Below are 23,521 nucleotides of genomic sequence, written 5' to 3' on the forward strand. Positions count from 1 at the left end.
GTTTACCAAAACGAATCCTTTACCCAGCCCTTTCCTAAATACAAACCCCCAGTGTCTACTTGTGGAAGTGCAGAGGACTCCTCGGCTTCTATAAAGCAAGTAACACGTCAGAATTTCCCTCCCATCCCCAAATTGACCTGCATTCGGACGAAGCCGGCGCCGTTATTGTTTGTTAAAATAATGAGAGCACCAGTACTTACACATTGAGGATGCTACTGATCCCGAGTAGTGTCTGTTGGTTCTCTGTGTAAGCACAGCTGTTCTGGCAATAACGGAGTAGCATCTGCGGGCGGTCAATCATGCTCATGCTCATGCTCAAAGACTACTGATTTTGTTTATTGTTCTGTAGACCTAGGACAACCGAGTTCTTCGATAACCCTAGACAGCCGTTTGACTCCAAATTTGATTGAATGTGTTTATTTAAGTCCGCTTGGGTATGAATCTTATTCATAAACCCTCGGAAGATTTTTGGTTATGCGTTTGGTTATGCCTTTACTCAAATACTTTATTGGATGAATATTATCATCCATTGATTTCGAATTTTGATAGGACATATTTGGTTAAGCCTGTTTGAGCGCAAACCTTATTCAATAACGGCAGAAAGATCTTTAGTTATGCGGGTACATATGAAGTCCTAAATTTAAAGGAGTATTTTGATAATCATGGGTAGGTTTTGAATTGAAAATAGACCATAGATGTTTGATTTTACTTGAGCATGGACTGTAATGCAAAAGCTCCCGATGAACTCATGCTTATCCCCAAAGTTCAGCTTTTGCTCTTATTTTTTACGCTTCGAGATACCTGGTCTTTTTATGCTCAAAATACGCTCCATTAGTCTAATACGTTTGTTCAGGGGTTTCACCAAGGGTTTCATTGTGGTTGTTTTTTCAAGAGGCTGAATAATATGTATGACGCCATTTTGGAATCAAAAATGGTGACTTCCGATTAGTAGAAATCAATTTTATCACTCCAAATTAAAACTCTTACTTTTAACGTTCCCGTGAGAAAAAGAAAAAAACAAGTTTTAATTTTTTGTCGAGAAGCACTTGTGGGATAGTCGGTGTACACTACGTTGCCGGTTACGTATCCGGATTGTCCACAAGAATTAAAATCCTCCAAAAGTTGCAACTATTTCCTTGCACAAACCCGTTAAAAATGTGGAAATTGATCTATTGAGTCAGAACATATACAAAGAGTGAGGGGGTTAGTCTAAATTTAAGTCGTAAAGTAGCGATCGTTGTTAAGCAAACGGTACAAAAAAGTTTGAAAATATTTACAAGAAACGAGATACGTTCGAATTAGCATTGAGCATTTCACACAAATTCGTAGGTGGTACAGTCCTATCCTGCTAACATTGGTAGCTGAATAACAGTGTATTTAGCTGAAAAGAGGCTGTATAAACCGCATTTTAGCTGAATAAGCTGTCATTCAGCTATCAATGTTACTTGGGTAGATCATTTTATGAGGGTTTATGAGGGTTGATAGATCATTTTATGAGGGTTGCTGTCCGTTACCAAAGTCAGAGATTCGAAACTAATTTCTAACTCTTAGATGAGATTGACGCATCCTCCAATAGTCGAGAGCTGTCCTGGCCACGTCCTTGCGAAAGCTCGGCAATGGAAAAGAATGATTGATTGAACACCTACTTAAGAAAGATGCAGAGAACTCTACTCTCTCTATATAAGGCCATGTCATGAGCAAAACGTGCGCAAATCGAAAAAAAGGTAAAAGAAAATCAAAACTCCACAAATTAACTTCTTATATAATCTCCAAGAAGAAATAAAAACACATTTCACTTCGAAAAACATATTTCCACTGAACATTTGCACGTGGCACAGCACTATCTGTCGAATCAAATTTTCACCAGGCGAATTGCAAAAACGCGGAACGCGGTAAACGTGGCACAAAATTCAAAACGCAGCCACCCGCGCGCAAAGCTTGCTACGATCTTGAAACGAGATACGTTCGAATTCCTGGTTTATTTCAGACTGATATCTTTACTCTCCTTGGAAGCATACAAAAACAATCGAGCATATCTAAAACAAAACAATGATCATCGGTACAACATCACAATTTCATCGGTTTACTTACTATTACAATCGTTCTAGATCAACAAAATGTTGTTATTGTTTATCTTTGTACAGTCACATTGACAGTTGCTCGGCGGTAAGTCAGAGTGGACCAAGTGACATTTTGAATATTTTGAGAAAAATGGACTTAAAGTCTAACACTTTGTAATTTTTCAACTCGTTTAAATCTTGGTTCAGTATTCAGATGTATACGTTACTTTCAAACAGTATGCACCCGATGTTTTTGCTCGGATTTTTTTTTACACGGCAAAGTTTCCATACATTTTTTTCCGCCAAAACCCTATTTTTGCATGAAACGTCGAGAAATGGTGCTACTATTTTGCATGGTTTTTGACATTTTGAACGTGCAAAAACAGAATCGGGTGTAATGTGAAGTTATAATCATGAAAAGCATTATCCAAACCTCTAATAGAAGGTTTTTTTATGGAATATGTGCACTCGGTCCACTATGATTGAACTAAAGACTGTTCAGTGATTTGGTTCACTCTGATTGATATATTCTTTAGAAAACAACAATCATTTAATGCTTGCATGGTCAAACTGGGTGCATATCACTAAGATAAACAGATTATCAACATCTTTCGGCATAAGTATTGTAAATTCTTCAATAAGCCATATCTTCAATCCCAAAATTTAGCTTGAAAATTTAAGTTTTGCAGGGACAGTCCAAGTGAAACTCTTGAGTGCCGACCAAAATATACTGGTCCAATTAGCGGGTTCTAGGAGCTTTTTGACACTTGGTTTCGCTCTGTCCCAAGTATTGTACTTGGTACACTCTGATTTAACTCTGACCAGTTCTATAAGAATTAATAGTATCCATTGCATGATAGTTTATACAATATTGTATGCAACACTAGGCTACTAGAATATTCCATCTAACTAAAAAGGGGAGAGTGGTTTCTAAATAAATTACCAACATCTCTTCGTATAGTCAATTCCCTATTGGATCGTATCCGTGGGAACATGCTTTTACTATCAAAAAGTTTTCTAAATTTGCAAAATTGCGGTATTATAAACATTATACCAAAGATGTTTGATCAATTACATTTCTTCAATTCTTTTTAACACAATTTTTCGATACCACGCAAAAGTATTTAAGCGTGAACATTAATTGATACTGCCCTTCAATAGGAATAAGTAAAAGGGCTTTCAATCTCCTTCGGATCCTTCTCATCGACCTGTCAAGAAAATTGTAATCAATGTTTACACACATCCATTCGAAAACGTCTCAGGCGAAAGTACTTAACATTACTTCATTATCGCAATTTCCGTCATCAATCATCAGAAGCAGGAAAATTAAGAAAGGAGCTCCTCCTTCTCCTACCCAAATCCCAATGTCTTGCCATTTCCCCGTATCTCAGCCAATTCTAAACCTAATCTAAAGCAAGTAAATGACGCACCGGCAAAAACCAAGCCTGTGTGAGGTAAACACATTAATCATGCACTCTTTATGAGAAATATCTACGCACCTTGCGCAGCGCGCGTATCGTTCCAGTATAGAGTTACCATCCGTGCGATTTGCCGTTTTCCAGTGGAATACAACAGCATTGTTACAGAGTTTGATTAGTTGTTAATTTTAACAAAATTTCCTCTACATGAAACAAAACTTAAACAAAATATATTATAATTTACACATTTTGAAACTATAACACAATGTTTGAAATAAAACAAAAATGTAACTTAATGTGTGGAAAGAAATGAAAGTGGAAAAATTATCAGGTAATGATGTCAGTACCAAACGCTTTTTAAAAAATTGATATAGAAATTTGTTGACAATACCATGGAAATCGATGCATCGTCATTTACAGAAAAAAAAACGCCGGTGAAATTGTGTTTTTTCATTCTTATTCAGGAACTCAGCCAAATGGTAACCTTATTCCAGTAAAGCGTTGTGGACCCGGGCTTCAGCGGAACCCAATGATGTAGCGCTCTTCGGGTAAAATCTGTAGTTGGGTTAAAATTATGAGATCCTGAATGGGAGTTAAATGAAGATTGTAAAAGGCTGCAGCTGTTTTGGGGGTGGTGGTTTTTATCTTCCTGTCCCTCCTGTCACCATTTACCACCGCAAGACACTTTGCCACTTTTGTTTATTTTTTTCTTTTTTTCGTCCTTTTCACCAACAGGTTTCCTGGATACGAAAACGAGACTTGCACATCCTCTCAGCGGGAATGGTTGTTTACACCTCCGATGAAAGATATCAGGTGAGTTTGGGGAAGATTACCCGGAAATGGGTTGCGATTCGTTGTGAAGTATGCCGAAACCAGTGTCGAGAGGAGCATAAAGCATGTGTAGATATGTAAAAAAATCAGAAAATGAAGCAAAACACGCAAACATGCTACCCTTTTTCAGTCAAACACTTTTATTTTTGCGACAGGTTGCGACAAATTGTCCGATCTGTTGTGACACATCAGTTGGATTGTGGCAAACTGTTGCATGTCGTGTCTGTAAGATTCAAACGGACCTGTTTCTACCCAAGTAACAAATGTGATTCAATTTAGGTTTATTTGATTCTTGAAATAGTAATATTAAAGTGATAGATTAAATTCAAAGTTTAATTGGGGTTTTATTTAATGTTATAACGGAACTATGTTAAAAACATAAGCAGTTATCCATTACCCGATAATTTGAAACTAACATTTAACCTGTTTGTTGTATGGAAGTGTCATTATTTCTTTCAACCAAACCATTTGTTTGTTTAATTATGTTTAATAAGAATGATATTACCATCGCTCTTGTTATTAGTGCTACTTATGTTACATTTTAATACTTTAAAATTAAAACGTATTTTTTATTAAATCAAAATATTATAAAAAGTATGTATATATTAATTCATAGAAAAACTTGGAGAAAATTCTTCCTTTTATACGCATAAGTTATACAGAAGTATTGTAGGATTGTTCTTAAAGATATTTTCGAAAAACACTCATGGTTTAAAAACATTAGTTACATTTACTTTTGATAACAAACTGAAATCCTTCTATTTTATTTATGAATATATGTGTATCATCTGTCTAGAACAATTTATATGGTCAAATAAGGTACGATGCTATGCTCTCGATTGGAAAATAAGTATATTTTGCTCTTTTACAACTCAGCTTAGATAAACCACGAAAAGTTTCGTGTGAATTTTGAAATAATTATTCTTTTAATATTTTTTTATACAAAAAAGGTTAAAAAAACTTTTAGGTTGATTAATTCAAATTTTCTTTGGCCAATTTGACAAATTCAAGCTGGGAATGGAACAAAATAAAGGAAAATAACATTTGCGGATATTATAGCTTATTAAATTTCTCGTAAGCAGTCTGCCAATAAACGATAATTATTCTTGATCCATTTACCCCACTCCATTAAAAAGTAGGGGTAAGTGTACCATGTCCAATATATTTGTAGTTATCTAAAAAAATGACATATTTTTCATTGTGATTCATTCAATTAGAACTGAAATACTCACCATGTGTCAAAAAAAAATAAAAGAATTCGATTTTAGACAGAGATGCAATGAATTTTTGATTAATGGAAAACAATTTTGAAATTAATTACTTTTTGCAGCTAACAAGTTTGCTTGTGTTAGTGTACGTGTAGTACCAGTTTTGCAATAGTATCAGTGTGGGCGTGAGAATATAACCTAAAACGAAGCAATGGTGCCAAAACATTCAACATATTCAAGTATTTATGCTTTATATTGACAAATGATCCACTTCCCGCACTGTTACAGTACCTTATTATGAATTTCTATTCCTTTTTATACTACGATTAACCGCTCTAATTATTTCAAATCAAATGGAAAAAATCCCTGCCGCCACAAGAAACTTCTAGTCCGCCTCTTCGTCTAACTGGAAATCATCATATCATGTACCCACTTCAAGTGATATGTCTCCATCTGATTTGATTTTTCCTACTGAACAATAGAATCAAATAATTGCTTTCGATCTACTATTGAAAGAGTTTTTTTTAAAGGTTTTTTTTTAGTTTGTGATTATCAGCATTTTCAGTATTAATTACTTACATGCTCACTGTATTTGACGTTTCCGACTAGATGACAAATTTATGAACGCTTCAGAAAAATTGTTTCAGTCCAAAAAATAAAAATTGATTTTTATTTGGAACATTGATATTGATTGTCAGAAAATCAATAAAGAAGCACGTTGTCTTTTAAAAGTATGTAGAAGGAAGAATCGAGGTTTAATGATGTAGTATAAGATATAATAAATTCTTAAGATCAATGGACTTATTGTAGCCACTGTCACTCAGTATAATGAATAAAATTACGTTTTACCTACGTTTGGCCGAATGACGCATCTTTGCTTACTAATGTGAAACAATCTGAAAGAACAGCCTATTATTAAGAGAAGGGAAAAATCAAATTGGAATATTATAGGTGTCACTTAATGCTGGAACAGTATAAATACAAAGAACAACCTTTTATTCTAAAAAGGCAAAACTAAGCTGAATGTTCGGCCAAATGTCCATAAGATATCTATTCTCCAAATTCCGCTTCCAATGAAACTGCCTATCATGTGCTCATTTTTTTCATCAGACTATCACAAAAAATCAAAGTTGTTTTGAGTCAAATGCATTATTTTGAACATCTGTTACTTTAGGCGGCGTCCATTTATTACGTAATGCTAAAATTGGAAATTTTTGACCACCTCCCCCGCCCTACGTAACGCTTTTTGTATGAAAATTTTTAAATTTTTGTATGAGCCGTAACGTTTGAGCCTACCCCCCCCCCCCCTCCCCCTAGCGCGTTACGTAATTTGTGGATGCCGCCTTAAACATATGGATTTTATAACAAATTATCAATTGTTGTCTAATTGTTAGCATGTTAAATACTTTTTAGCGGCATGATCATGAATAGCTTTCAGTATGTCAATAACATTACGAGTTTTTCGGGGAAATGGTACATTCGGGAAAATATTTTTCGGGGAAATAGTTCATTCGGAAAAACGTCATTCGCGGAAATTGCTTTCGGGAAACTGGCTTTCGGGGAAATGTCGGACAATTATTGTAGTCTACTCAAACCGTATATAGTGCGTTTTTTATTATGCGACTTTCATGTAGAGTAACTGGGGGTAAAACGCGCCCTCTAAGGAAGGATGCGTTTTTAGCTATGAAGAACATTATTATAAGCCTGTTTTATTCATTATCTCATTGACAAATATTTTTTCTATCAAATAGTAGAAACAGCCATCCATTTTTTGTTTTCTGGAGTTAATAAATCAATTTTTATAAAATGCTTACTTATCTGCATTTTTATTTTTTGCGGGGTAAAACGCGTCACCTGATCTTAGCGTTAGTCGTTCGCGCGCACGCATGCGCAATCATGCTTGCAAATACGTTGCATACATAAGGGCGTTTGATCAGATGTTATTGTTCGATTAGTACGATTGTAGGATTCGAAAAATGTGCATTTGTAAGGTTCAAATTGGCACGTAACTACAGCTTGGCATTACGTTTGCTGGAATTTGAATTGAAACGGCTGTTTTGGTGTTATGAAATAGGAGTGGCCATTTTTTCGTATTCTTACACAGTTTTAGGAAAATGTTCAGTTCTTGTATAAAGGCCCACTCATACAAATAGTGTACATGAAGCTTCTAAAAATCCTTAAAGACATTGAGGTGTAAAAAGTAAGTATGTTGAACGTTTGCCACAATTAACATCCCTGGATGCCAAGCCGTTTTTTCAAAAATCTGAAAGATTTTGAAAATTTTGTCTGGAAAAGTCTGGATCTCCTATGTCGTGTATGGAAAACCTTACAAATTCATTACAAAACCTTACAAATTCTTACAAAATCTGGAAGATTGGCAATGCTGACGGTGCTATAGATGCATAGCATAGTACAATATTACGGAAAACTGCTTTGAAGTGAACCGTTCTAAAGTCTAGATGCCATATGGTTCCATTAGGATGATGTAATAACCTTCTTATGGTATTTTGAGCTTGAGCTTGATTGGCCGCCCGTGGATGCACTCCAGTATCGCCAGATCAGCTGCACTTACACAAGGAACCAACCGAATGACTGTTTGGGACTAACAGGCATCTTCAGTGTATAAGTGCTGGTGATCTTCTATTTTTAGGCAACAATGGCACCTGCCACGTCAGAATGCAGACCAATGAGGGGAAGGGGGAGGAATTGATGATGCATTGAACTGACTCCCACGTAGACCGTATATTCCACTGCATCCACGTCAGTTCATGCGGGAGTGTATGGATTGGGGGAAAGGCATGGCAGAGAGGTTTGCTTTTGTGGTTAGCAGACTGCCTATGTATCAGGCGTAAGAAAGGCGTGCGCGTGGAAGTAGGAAGCGTTAGGGAAACGGTTTCTTGTCCGTCTCTGGTTCTAGCGTTTGCTATGAACGAATAGTATGAGTGGGATATATTTAGAATGGAAGATAGAAGCAAGTGAGAGATATACAACTACAAAGTACGAGGAAAGGGACGGGCCTGGGATTGAACCCATGACCTTCTGCATATGAAGCAGAAGCAATAGCCATCAGACCACCAACCCCGTCTCTTTTTATGATATTTTCAAAACTAATAGTTGAAAAATAAAATTTAAAACAAGGGTTCCGATTTTGGCACGGTTCCGTTTTTGGCAACTGAAAATTTCGACTATGTTGCCAAAAACGGAATCCCACTGTAGCAGCATCCCCTTTGAAGTCAAAAAGTATTTGATATAATAATAAAACATTTTGTATATATTTTCATCAAATTTGTGCATATAAAAACTGCTTGTTGAGGAAATTTTATTCATCGACACATGTACAAACTACAAACAAGTAAAATTTGCCAAAAAAAATCAGAGGAGGTTGTGTACAAGACACGACCGCATGACGTTAACTACGCCAAGTGATTTTCTGCATTTGAATTTTTGTCGATTGTCATAGTTACAGCCTTCCTATAGTTCAAACTCTAACATAATATCGTGACGGTCGCAACATTTTAGATTTTCAATTGACACCCAGTATATTGCCACAAGTAAGAAGTGGTGAATTAAGAGGGACTGCTCAGAATGTAGACATATCGTTTCGTTTAAATTATTTGGCAATGAACTTTTGGTTCATTGAAAAGGCGATAATCAAAATTTTGTCAAACGTTTCATGATAAAATCAGCACACGAATGCGAGTAGAGAAACCTATCGCAACGTTTATGAATTTAGGGAAACGCATTTCAGTCGACAATTAAACCAGGTTGGGAGGTTGCCTAGGAATGGATGATTATTATGATTATCGTCGGATTCAATTATCGCTTCCGTTTAATATGACAATGGAGAAGTCATATTTTTATAACTGATTGTATGTTATGGTGTTGTCCATAGAATAGAGTGTGATAAACACAAACGTGTTGCAAATTAATGCTACATGATTGACAAATAATGGTGGCTCGGTGAACAGACACTGTGGAAACCTGCATGTTATATGATATTTTTTTGATTAAAGTTAAAATTAATTATTAGATCGAAACCGATACCCCGTTCTCACCCGTCATGTTGTGTCCAATGTAATTAATATTTTTGTCAGAGATAAATTTCCGCTTACTCCCCAAATGCAGCCGACAGTTTTATCCGGCTGGGCTCCAGGCGGACCCAACATAATGCTGAAAGTGATGAATGTCGAAAGTGCACAGTAAACCGGGGGCAAACCGATAACTACTTTCAACTTTTTGTTATATTATAACATATTTATTATAGGACAGAAAATAACATCTCACAAAATGAAGACAATTCATTCTAAAAAGTGATAGATTGTTTATGATATATCTTACGGTATGAACTCTAATTATGGTACTTGCTATGCTTTAAATGTTGTGCTTATTCACTTATTTGACATTCATAAGAGAAAGCTAAAAAAAAATTATTGAATCACAAGAACCTAAATCCAATTGGCTTTCTTATTTGCAGGTGACTCGTTCGGAGAAGTCGGAGGTCTGGACGATGCAGATCAAATTTGCCCAACAGCGCGATGCAGGCGCCTACGAGTGCCAAGTCAACACAGTGCCTAAAATGTCGATGACATTCCAGTTAAATGTAGTCGGTGAGTGTCATGGGACAAAGACTAGCGCTGTCCAAAACAGAAATTGATTTTTTGTTTCGTTTATCTTCCGCAGAGGCGAAAGCCCTCATCCTCGGACCAACAGATATATACGTAAAAATTGGCAGCGCTGTGACGCTGACATGTATCATCACCCAAGGACCACACGATTTGGGTACAATCTATTGGTATCGAGGTAAAAATATACTTCCCGATGTTTGCACAAGACTCGAACTGAATCCGGTGTCGATATCTTGCTGTCGTTTCCATTCGCAGGAACAAATATCATCAAACCAACGGAGACACATCCCAACGAGACATCGATAGCATATCCGCCACGAATATCAGTAGATCTCAAGTGGACCGAAGCTTTAACTTCGAGGTGAGCAAACTTTCATCCTCCGAGCATGTCTGTTATATAGGGATTCTGGGAATTAAATTTCACTGCACTTTATTGGATTAAAAATGCATTCAATTTCTCCACCTTTCAGACTGAAAATATTGGACGCCAAGCTTTCCGACTCGGGCAACTACACATGTATGCCTACGTCTGCGGAAGCGAGCAGTGTGATGGTGCATGTGTTGAACGGTAAGTGCGAACGGTAGTAATTAGCGTTGTTGTGTCGAATCAACAGTTGCGACGTTCCTGGCTCTCAAATTTCCTATTAATTGTTTGCTAAAAGTAATTGATATTTTGGCGTACAGCGACATGCAATACACTGAAATGTCAATTTACGAACGAGATCGTGAGTTTGTAAACTGAAGTAATTCAGATACAAGAGTGTTAGTTTAGTTCATATAACAAGATTTTGCTTCTCCAAGTCTGTTCGATAAAAAATCTTCAAAAATATTAAACTTTTTTTTTAATTTCTTTATTATTTATCTATCTATCTTTATTAACGAGATTTTTAGCCCTGGGCTAGTTCATCTCGGAACCAACGGCTTTACTTCCCTTCCGAAGGAAGTAGTAACTGAAGAATTTTCAGTGACTATCTCAGGGATGGGATTCGATCCCAGGTCCTCGGCGTGAGATGCGTGTGTTCTAACCACTACACCAGGTCCGTCCCCCTGAATTTCTTTTTTAGTATCATTTTAAACATTACGTTCATTATTTCATATATCTAGGTGTTCTGTGTTATTAGACAACACTATCATCCTAATTTGGTAACACAAATCTAAGATTTTATTAACATTTTGTTAACAACACATTACATTTCATTTGCGTAGCAGTTCAGATTTTTTACAGGTGAGTTGATTTCACCTGCTTATAAGAGAAAAAAAAGTTTTTCATATACTTAACCTAACTTAACCTAAACATATAACGCATTAATCTTGGCAATAGATGATTGTAACGATTTTTGCCTGAAATTATTGATTATTTTGTTTGACATTTGTTCCAATGTTTCAACATTGGATATTTTATGTAACTCATTGGTACTATACCAGGGCGGAAGCCTCAGAATAGTTTTCAAAATTTTATTTTGAACTAGTGGTCCCGGCAAACTTCGTCTTGCCATCAAGTAGGCTGTTGATAATAGCTATGAATCGTCCCATACAAAATGACAGTTTCGTTCGCGCTCGTTTTTTCAACTTTCCCGGTGAGCATCCTGGAACTTTTACACAAATAAACACGTCGGAACCCTTGATGAATAAAATGGAGAAAGAATCATCGAAATCCGTTGCCCCGTTCGTGAGCCATTTCGTGACATACAAACACCATTCCATTTTTATTTATATAGATTCTCTGCAGAGCTTTTTTCCTGGTATTACAACAGCTAGTCCATATTGGTACAGCAAACAACATGGCTGGCCTGAAAAATCAAAAATTACAACCCAGTTTCATTCTATTGATGCAAAGTTTGTCAATAATATTTACTTTATCGTACGTTCGGCTAAACGAAAAAGAACATATAATTTTATTGATCAAGAAAACCACAGAAACCCCGAATGTATGAAGGTATGTAATGGGCTATGAGGTTTCCGTGACGAACTTGTTTTCCGCACTAATTTCAGCAGAAAAAATCAATGAATTTGCACATGCACGTAACATATCTTAGAGCATTGAAAAACTCAATGTGATTCCGAAATAAATTCAAAACAAGAAAATGAATGCGCGCGCTGGTTTGTTCCGATCGGAGAGGGAAAACCATATCGAAAGGAAGGTAATATGATTCGGTACAGAAAAGTTTGTGGGTTCCCAATCATGTTCTTACTTATAACGAGTTACTAAGGCAAAATTGTTAAGGCTCAGTAGAAAAAAGTTTCGCTCTTAAATGGACAATTTGCTACGAATGCTAAACATCTCGCATGAACAATATTTATAAATTTTACGAATAGCTTTTCCTTTACCGAAGTAAGTTTTCCTGAGCTAGCATCTATTTTGCATTGTTCAGTAAAAACAAAAAAATTGAGTAAATCTCAGCATTTAAAAAAGTTTGGAGTTATTATTGTTTTCTTGTTCTCTTAAGTTAAAACAGTTAACAATCCTATTTCAATATTGCATCAAAATATAAAACACTCTTATCTTGCGAGGGAAGCGTCATACTACAGTGCAATTCCCATTTTAGCTTTATGATTTGAGGAAAGCTAAAAAAAAAACAAATATTAGTTTAGTGCCTCGGTAATCGCAAGTAAGGACACAATTCGCCATTGTGACGTCCAACTTTGGATTACGAGATATTGCACCTCAATAGATCATATGGTCGGTGTTCAGACAGACTGAACCAGCTGTTTTTCAATGGTTTCATGAAAACGCAACCCCAGGCATTTAAAATATCAAAATATTCGCATTCTTTGTCGTAGTGATGGAGCTTATCTATTTCATTACACATCTGTATCAAAATAGCATAGAAAAAATCAGAATTAATATAGTTACTTACATTTCTTTAGAACGCCAAAATATCACCTAGTCCGGTCTGTCTGAACACCGACCATATTTTCCCTTGAATTTGCTTGATTGTGCTTTTCTTCTTCGAATGTCATATCTCTGAATGTTTGTAATCCGAATTCAGAGCCAGAATTATAAACTAGAAAGAACTGTAAGCAATCATAAGAAGAATGTTTTTGGTAATTTACAACATATTGCTAAAAATGCCGAGATCGATGGATCTCAAAAGAACTGCCAACCAATTAAAGAAGGCCGAATATCAGACGACCTGAAATGGGTGAAAATTAACAGCGAAGCAGGCGCTGTCCTCGCTGGAACGAACTCCAGAAATAATGTTCTGCACTAATAATCTTCCAATATCACTTATTGCGTATTTACAGTCAGTGACATAAGTTAGTAACCAAATGCTGTTTTCCATACAAAATGCCCAAGTTTGGAGTGCTGTATCTCAGCTTCTGGTAGTCCGAATTGGCTGAAATTTGGATGACGAACTACAAATAACTTGAAATTTTGCCTGTAAGGAAATTATTATTTTGCAGTCATTTTACATAGAGTTTCAGAGGGTGACTTTGTTTGGGTTCTAAAACGGTAAGTTGTGGATTGTTGGTCTGTTCAACAAATTTGTTCAATTTCAGAAGTCACACAAATTTGCAAAACACACCAAGAATATGTGTTATTATTTCATAGGTACCGTTATATAAGGTAAAGTTGATAACATTTTAGCAATTCTGTCGAACACAATGGTGGGATGCATGTATTATCATCCAATTATTTTTGGAACCAATAGTCTAGCCTAGCGAGTTATTTGAAACAAATTACAAACGTATAAAAAAACAGTTTTTGAAAATAAAAAAAAATGAAGTTTTGGATTCCAGTGTGTAATTGATCAATTACTGCTATAGCTTTCTAAAAATAAAAATATATGCTTGGCGCTAAATATCGGGTATCTGAATCTTAATAAAGTCTCAAAAGTTGTAAAACTTGTTATTAAATCGATAAGTTTAGGAAGTGAATTACAAAATAAATCACATTAAACGCATAAGGGTAGAAATTTTTCTTTGAAATTGAGAAACTGACCACAAAAAAAATATTCATCTCTGGAAGTGAATATTTATTCTTAATGCAATTTTGAAACGAGGTTCGGAAAACAAGTCTGGAATTTATGATACAGTTTAGATAAATGGTGTCCTTATATGACCTTGGCATTATTCGGTTATTTATAAAAGAACTCATCATTAGTCCATCAAACATTTTCTAAAAACCTGTTTTTTTAAAGTATTATAATCTTTAATGTCAAACTAAATTTAGCAAAATCGAAAGTAGCATTCAAACAACGCGACATCACAGAAATATTGATGAATAGTGAAAAGTATACGTCTCTTGAAAGTCTATACGGGAATGTTCAATTTCTCTCCACTAATGAAATACAGCTCGAGATTTTTTTTCTTCTTCTTTTTGGCATTACGTCCTCAATGGGACAGAGCTTGCTTCGCAGCTTAGTGTTCTTATGAGCATTTCCACAGTTATTAACTGAGGGCTTTATTTGCCAAAGTGGCCATTTTCGCATTCGTCCCGGGAAGACAATGAAATTTTCATTACGAAAAGATCCCGGACCGATCGAGAATCGATTTCAGATACCTTAAGCAAGGCTTTGCTTTGTAGCCGTGGACTCTAATCACTCGGCTGAGGAAGGCCCCGAGTGACGGTACGGGTTTTCCATTCATTTGATTGAACTCAATTTAAAATCTTCTTAAATAATGCTGTGAAAAAGATATCGTAGAACGAGATTTTAGTGTATCCGCAAATTTTCGCCAATGCAACCACCATGTCGCAACTGCATAGACTTTCGCTCTAACCAAGTCCAATCCATTTTACATCTCTTACAGAGGAAAATCCAGCAGCCATGCAACGAGGAGGCACCATCGCTCGGCACAACTCGACCACCTGCCAGCTTTACCTGTTGGCTTTCCTGGTAATTCTGTTTTCCCGAGTCTACCGGTCTAGTTGGCACTCGTAGCAGTAGCTGTAAACTGCCCGCTTCAAATTCATCTCCTATCGGGTGAGAGTACCAAACCCACTTTACCCACCCCAAGGGCCAACATCCAAAGTGAAGGAGAAAAAAATAGACGTGAACGAAATCAATTTTGGGAGGCGATATCCGGGTTTGGAATGGTGCTATAACCAGGCAGTATCGAGAGCAACGTTTGGTTATTGCAAGCAAGGTAAGCCACCCCATCGTACCTTATTTACATTCTCACGCACCGGAGGTTGATTGGCTCAAGACCGAAATGGCGATGTTCGTCGATAACCCGTGCAGCTAAACTGTAATGGAATAATAAATTAGATCAAATTTTGATATGAAACGTACGTAACGTGACAGTAGAGCAGTTTCGATTTCAATCTGCGATATTGATTCTGCTGTTATGTAAAAATTCCTTATCCGATAAAAAAAAAATCTTTTTCGATGCCTACTAGGGGAATGTAAGTATTTTCGGCAGTCTAGGCCGATACCGCTCTTCTTTTTTAATTTTCCCAGACAAAGGCACACAAATTACGTGACCGTCGGTTAACATTTATGTGCTGCTCAATCCTACATCAATATATATCGACAGACTTGTTAATGGAACGTTCAAGTGTCGAATAGGAATGGTTGTCTATCATATCGATCAAAATTCAGTCGTTATTTACCTCGTAGTTGTCGAGTCTAAATTCGCGAATACCTATTGAAAAGCCGGGTTAAACAGTACACTTCCCGGTGTTGGTGGTAAAACTTCGAAAAAAGTTTGATACTGGCTGGAAAAGTCAAATTAATTCCATCGGTTTCGAAGAGTTGATGGTGAAACTATTGTTTTGAAAGTGATCTAATAGCTTCATAATTACCGCGAACATCGTTGTATCTCATTAACGGCACAGATAAGACTGGTCACTGTTACAGTGTGGAGAAGTCCACTTCATATTGTGTTTGAAAACGTGTGTGCGTTTGTTGCTGCTGTTTCGTTGTGTTGCTGCGAAACGTTGCTGTTGCTGTTGGGTATCTGCGGTTCCCTTACTGATAAGTGGTCAAACACTAGTGCGAAGTAGTGTTGAGCTCATACACTGATTGTCCGGATAATTTCGGATTAGTAGTGGTATGACTAACAAACGTAATAAGCTCAGGGGTCATCTGAGTGACTCTCCTGATGATTTAGAGAAAAACAACACTCATCGACTCAAACAGCCTCGAATGAACACAAGTGAGCAAGATCAGGATAGTGTGTCCACTGCAGATGGTGAGATGAATATTTCACTAAATGATCTGCGTAGGCTAATCAAGAGTGATATTCTTGAGGCAGCCAACAAGACCAACGCCCGTATCGACGAAATGTCGGTTGAAATAAAGCAGTCTGTATCGAAGCTAGAATCAGAAATGGAATGCATCAAAACATCACAGCAGTACATATCAGATGAGTTCGATGGTATGAAGGATATTATTTCCCAGCATAAACATGAAATTTGCTCTCTCCAAAAGGATGTAACTTCGATCAAATCTGATTGTGTAACTACTCATCAACACGTTGAGGAGTTAAATTATGAGTTGAACGTTTTGAGGCAAGCGAATTTTGAAGGACATATGCTTATTTCGAATGTAATCAAAGTAGCGCAAGAAGATCTTGGTGAACTTTTGAGGAATATGTTTTCCTTGTTGAACATAAATTATGATCCTGAAGGCATTCTAAGTGTAGGACGATTATCTTCATCGAATCAAAATGGAATTCAACCGATATTGGTCCGTTTTGCTAGCATTTTGACGAAGGACAAGTTGATGAGGGCAGCACGAGAGCGTCCAATCTGCTGTGATGAAATCGGCTTGGGAGTGAAGCAGCGCATTTTCTTCAATCATCGCCTAACACCTGCTAATCAACGTCTTCTGGCTGCTGCTCGAAAATTCAAAAGGGAACATAGTTTCAAGTTCGTTTGGTTTACAAATGGTGAGATATTCTTGCGAAAAGATGAAGATTGTAGAGCAATCAAAATTTCAGATGTTCGAGATTTATGTGGATTAATTTAAACTCAATTTCCTTGAGATCTTTCCTTAATGAATTTATTATTATCGTAGTGGATCATTGTCCAAATATTATCAACGAAATAAAAATTGATTACAATAATGATATTTCTGAATTATCTAGTACTTCTTTGAATATTCTTCATCTAAACACTCGCAGCTGTAGAAATAAAATTGATGAATTGACTCAAATGATGTATGAACTAAATAAAACTATTCATGTTATAGTGTTCTCTGAAACATGGTTGTATGAAAACGAAATTTGTAATATTGCCGATTATACTTCATATCATAGTTGCAGAGAAGATCGTGGAGGTGGTGTCTCCATATTTGTCTTGGGTAGTTTGAGAAGTCAACTGACTATAAATCTCACCTATGATGTAAACAATTTCTTAATTGTAGACCTAATAGATATTGGTATAAAAGTAATGGGTGTTTATAATCCGGGAAGAAATGTCTTTGAATTTCTTGATAAATTTGAGCAGATAATTATTAATCATGAAAAACTATACATATGTGGTGATTTTAATATAAATTTGTTAGACGTGTCAAATGATCTTGTGCAAAACTACCGATGCCGAATTGAAAGCTTAGGTTTCTTTATACTAAATAGCTCAGATTCAAAATATGCAACCCGTATATCTAATACTATTTCAACAACCATCGATCATTTCATTACAAATCAGTTCCAGTTCAAAATGCAACTAATCACAAAAGATACTGAAAGCCATCTTTCGGATCACAAAACTCTTATTTTGTCAATTGAAATTCGTGTTGAAAAACCTGAACAGAAAAGAACGGCGCATGTTATTAAGTATGAAAGATTTCTTAATGAAACGCTACATCATAATATCGAGGAGTGTAATAGTTTTGAACATCTTACTCAAAATCTTTCTCAAATTATCAGCGAAAACAAAGAAGAAACAGTATACAAAAAAACTTTTGAAATACGGAAGCCGTACATAAACACAGCGTTACTGAGAGATATAAAACATAAAAACAGATTGTACAAAAGTTATAAAAATGCTCCAGACAATTCTGCGATAAAAAATGAACTATATAGGAAATACATAACTGAGCGAAATAGACTAAGAAATAAAACAAAAGCAGCAAAAGAAAACTATTACAAGCAACAAATTGAAAATCACAAATGTAACGCTAAGAAAACATGGGATCTACTAAGGCAAGTAATATTTGAACGGAAAACTATTGAGCAATCCTCTCAAAAGTTGTCTCTTATGCAAAGTGGTGTCTTGTTGAATAACGATAAGTTGATTGCCAATTGTTTCAATACCTTTTTTATAAATGTTGGGCAAGTCACTTCACCACCACAAACATTAGGCGATTTTCATTCATTTATGACACAAGAAATCGAAACTGAATTTGGTTTTCACCATATTGAAGAAGACACAATAAACAACATCATTATCAATCTTAATTCCAGTGCCGCAAGTGGTCTAGACAAAATATCAACAAAATTTTTGCAAAAATGTAAGAACTATTTAATTCCAAAAATAGTTGAACTGGTCAATCATATGATTGATTCTTCTGTATTTGAGAATGTTTTGAAACAAGCCAAAGTAGTTCCTTTGTTCAAATCTGGTGACAAATTAAATACAATCAATTATCGCCCCATTTCTATCTTACCCGCTTTATCCAAAATTTCTGAAAAAGTTCTCTATCAACAACTAAGTAGCTACTTGTTTCAAAATAATCTTATACATAGTAATCAGTTTGGATTTATACCCAAATCAAGTACAGAATCTGCGACGTTAGAATTGGTGAACTTTGTAATCAGAGGCTTAGATGATGGAAAGTTTGTGGCATGTATATTTATTGATTTGCAGAAAGCATTCGATTGCATTCCTCATGATATTTTGATTGAAAAACTTGCATATTATGGCCTAACTAACCAAGCTGTTGCGCTTGTAAGCTCATACATTTCTAATCGCCAACAGATATGCTGTGTGAATGATACACAAAGTGATTCCATGTCAATCCGTACTGGTGTACCACAAGGATCTATATTAGGACCAATTTTGTTCAACATTTTCATAAATGATTTGTTAAAACTGCCTCTTAAAGGAATGCTGCAATGCTATGCTGATGACGCAGCCAGTAAGTACAAAGCAAATAGTTTAGCCTTATTAAAAGAAATGATGCAATACGACCTTGATTTGATGAATCAGTGGTTTTCCAGTAACAGAATGTCTGTCAACACAAGTAAATCCAATTTCATGATATTCACATTATCCAACGATGTTCCTAGTTTAAACCTAATGATAGATAACAAACCTTTAAAGCAAGTTTACGAAACAAACTACCTAGGTTTAATTATAGACTTTAAGCTGAGATGGCAATCACACATACAAAAAGTGAAAAGCAAAATTATGCACTACATTTTTGCTATTAGAAAAGCGCGTAGATGTCTTGGTTTACAAAGTTGCTGGCTTTTATATAATTCATACATTTTACCTCACCTCTCTTATTTAATTTGCCTTTGGGGTTCAGCTGCTAGTAGTCAATTAAATGTTTTAAAAGTGCTTCAAAATAGGGTTATTAAAATTATTAAACGCTTGCCTGTTCTTTCCCCTTCAATTGCATTATACTCACCAAGAATTTTATCTCTAATTAATCTTCACAAATACAGCATTGTATTTGTTATATACAAAATCAAAAATGGAATTATCAAACACAACATTGAATTAATGCCGTCTACAGAAGTTCACTCACATTTTACTAGAAACAGAGAAAGATTTTTTACTAGTACACCTCGTACTGAATTGGCAGTAAGAAACATTTTTTATACCGGAGTCATTAATCTTAATTCACTACCTCAAAGACTAAAAATGAGACAAATATAGTAAATTTCAAAAGAAACCTAAGGATACATGTTTTTGAAAATGGATTGTAGTTTTAAGTGTATTAGCGTATTTTAAGTTAATTTAGTGATACTTGAACATAATTGAATTCGCTAGATAAGTAGCTGTACACAGTTTGTATTAACTTTTCAGCTATGTATGCAATAAAGAAAAAAAAAAAAAAAAAAAAACTTTTTGGAAATATTAAAATATCATGTCTGTGTGACTATTGTCAACAGCCTGGTTGTATTTGGAAGCTTTTCCCATAAGAACTGCTGGTAAATTTGTTCGGCAACTCCAAATCAGCCGCATTTTGATGCGTATTTATTTCAACTAATGATTTCTCAGTCTCAGAAATCTCGCCAGGGAGAAGATGACATAAAAATAAATCATCTGAATGTTTTCATTGGTGTCTTTTAAAAGAAAAATTCTCAAGAAACGTTCTCAAGTTCTATTAGAAGCTCAACGCATCCCGAAAAGGCTAAATGCCGCGAGCTGGAATGTGCAATGATAAGGATGGGAGCATATTGACGGACAGACGCGAGGTGATTGCAGGGTGGAAGAAGTACTACGATGTGCACCTGAATGGCGCACGGGTTAGAACAGCGAAATTGCTGGCTACGTCAGCACGAGAGATGTTCCAATTTTGATTGCAATGTTCTTACTTTGTCCTTTCGCCACCACACAAGAAATCAAATGCAAATATTAGTCGAACAACTTTTGTGTAAATCCATTCGATATACTTGGCTAGGATGCTCCAGGTTTTACCAATGCTTTGCCGGCATTGACCATGGTTTCGTGCAGCTTCTAATATGGCATCGAAAGACACGCGCCCTGGTACTTCACAGGCTCCGTTAGCGGTTATGTTTTCAGGCAAATAAACAATAAACACGAAGCCGCATCACACCACGAATTAGGGATCACCAGTGAGGTGGACTTTTACCGCCGGAAGAAACGGTTCGTAGTGTTAATTCTTAGCCAATTGAACAAAATGGCTAACGACATTACGCAGCCATATGGACCAATGCACGAGTTCACTAATTTGATGTTTGAGCGGTGCCGAATTCATTCGTTTCCATGGTCACATAAATAACATGGCACCGCTTAAACGTCAACGAGTGAACTCGTGCATAGGTCCATAGGTTGATCGGGAAAATGAGGTTGATATTGATACTCACTAGTATTTGCTTTCGAATCCACATTGTCAAATACTTTTTTTTAACTAGTTCATTTATTTGAGGCTCAATCGCGTTTAACTCTTTACGGAGCCGAAATTCATTTTTTGTATTGTTTACAAATCATTCACTTTTTTGTACTAAGATTAGTATGGGATGGAGCCAGGGTACTCGTGGCAACTCGAGGTTAATGGTCACAATTTTTGGAAGGAAGGACATGGTGAGGATTGGGTTTAAGGTTTTCAACAGAACATCCGGGAGGTGGTATCGTGGTATCTCGATTAACGTATAGCGACGTTGGTACCAATTTCTTGCCAGTATTCGTCTGCCGGATGGCCAGGATCCTCAATCCAACATACAGGGGACAAAACACAGAAAAAAAACTAGGGAAGAGAAAACAAGAGAATTAAACTTTTATACAAAACAAGCGAAGAAAATCGTTAATTACGACCATATAAATGAGATCGCGGGTGCCCAACACATCTCTAACAGGAACATAGGGTTGTCTACCTCGGGCCGCAAGGGTATCCAAAAGTTGCGCTCTGGAGGCGTCCATATCCGGGCATTTCCAAACTACGTGATCGATGTCATCATAACCATAACCACACCTATTACAAATATTGCTCAGCGCGAGGTTAATCCTGTGCAAATGTGCATCTAGCGAGTAATGGTTATAAGTCTTGACATCACGCGAATGAAATGTCGACTTACATCCAAACCTTTCCACCACGCTCGCAAGGAAACTTTAGGAATTACAGAATGTAATCACCGTCCCAGGTGGCCATTTAGCCAATCGCTTTGCCAACCGTGAGAACTTTGACGTACTAAATGAAAAAAATCATCGTGTGAAATTCTTCTATCATAAATCTCACCTTCCTCAATTGTCAAACACTTGAAATTAATCAAAACAATATGGTTTATTTTCAGATATCGTCACCAGGAACCGAAACCAAATGTGATTAGTGAAATAAATCTAGTGTAAGATAATATAAGACAAATCCGGTCAAACGTAGAGAGAAAACTCATTCGAATCATCTGTAAATAAAACTAGCATTCAAAGTAGATTGAACACAAAACGAATACATTGTTTATAATGGGTTTTCTATGAGGTTAAGTAACCAAATTAGAAACCTTCCAAAACTCATTTTAATTGTGAGTGAATGAGAGACAGTTGCTGTGAACATGTTGAAATAAATTGAAATCCAAAACAATCTGATGGCTTTTCTGATTGAATTCTATCCCAATATCCTCAACACAACGTCCGGCCGGGAATCGGAAGGTAAGTTATAGCTCAATCTGTTAATTAGAACTATGTTGCCTTTGCTATATTCTCTAGGTTGCACACTGTATTAGTACTTCTCGAGCACGTTAAACCGATTGTTATTGTTCATTGCTAACACGTGCCTCCCGAAAACATTCTTGACAGATCGTACGATTTTTCCTACACATGAATAGTATGAAGATTTTGATATCGAACTGGTGCGAAAAAGAGCAACTTTCAGTTCGATTAGGATACATATATCTATAGACAATACTGTTCAGATTGGGAAAACCCAATTTGAGAGAACACAATTAAATGCAAAATGCAAAGAGATTGTGAAAGCGCAAGCATATTTTCGGTTGAATTTCATTATCACATTTTTCCATATGCTATGGCGTGAATCGTTCGTTGATGAATTTGGATGAAAATCATAGAAATAGCTATTAAAAATTCATTGATAATATACCGTTGATCAAACCTCTTTGTTCCGGAGTGCTTTTCGGCAGGTCAAGAACAATACAGATAGGTTAATTGAGGAAAACGTAGCGGACGTTTATTGGGCAGCCAAATTGACAAACATGAAAAGAAGGGAAAACTCTTGGTTTTATTTATAATAAGCAATATTTTGAACTGTTTTAGCAATACAAAGATAAAAATAGCACTAAAATTAAATTTTAACCGTTGAGGTGATAAAAATGAGCGGTGATAATTCAGTAACGAACACGAAAAAATCAATCGATATGAAACACTATTAAAGCAATAAAAATATGAAATTGGAACTAACAAATTTAAACTTCTACTACAAGCAAACTGCCGTGGATCGCATGTCAGTCCCATCTGCATTTTCGTCAAAATTGAGTTGAGCTCAGTTTTCAACATATCTTCCAATGCTCTTTCAGCTGCATCAATGAGATTATATTATTTGTTCGGAAAAATTAGGAAAAGACAGCAAGTCAAATTGTCCCATAATGAAAAGTAACCGCATGTCAGTCCCACTACAGATTTCCGCATAGTGTAACACAAAAATGAACCGTGTTTCGATCATCTTTATATTTTTCTCGGAAAGATATCGTAGTAAAAAGCAAGTTGTGAAAGTTTCATTGAGATTGGAACATGTTCCAATCCTCTGGAATTTTTTGAAAATTTGTATGGAAAACGAGTTTGAAAACTTCAC

The 23,521-nt window shown here is 36.1% G+C and overlaps 1 protein-coding gene across 5 annotated transcripts in view; it reads left to right on the forward strand.

The window, feature by feature from the left end:
* Positions 1–22,297, forward strand: part of LOC5568775 (zwei Ig domain protein zig-8) — a 141,986-nt gene extending 119,689 nt beyond the window's left edge. For all 5 annotated transcript variants that reach the window (XM_021845026.1, XM_021845027.1, XM_021845028.1 and 2 more), the window contains 7 exons: positions 4,214–4,291; positions 9,992–10,124; positions 10,198–10,317; positions 10,398–10,503; positions 10,613–10,710; positions 14,895–15,230; positions 22,014–22,297. In XM_021845026.1, coding sequence (XP_021700718.1) covers positions 4,214–4,291; positions 9,992–10,124; positions 10,198–10,317; positions 10,398–10,503; positions 10,613–10,710; positions 14,895–15,025 — 666 coding nt within the window. In that variant the 3' untranslated portion in view covers positions 15,026–15,230; positions 22,014–22,297. The remainder of the gene's footprint in view (positions 1–4,213; positions 4,292–9,991; positions 10,125–10,197; positions 10,318–10,397; positions 10,504–10,612; positions 10,711–14,894; positions 15,231–22,013) is intronic.
* The last annotated feature ends 1,224 nt before the right edge of the window (positions 22,298–23,521 follow it).

This window comes from Aedes aegypti, chromosome 2, assembly GCF_002204515.2.
Source record: "Aedes aegypti strain LVP_AGWG chromosome 2, AaegL5.0 Primary Assembly, whole genome shotgun sequence".
Classification (NCBI taxonomy): Eukaryota; Metazoa; Arthropoda; class Insecta; order Diptera; family Culicidae; genus Aedes; species Aedes aegypti.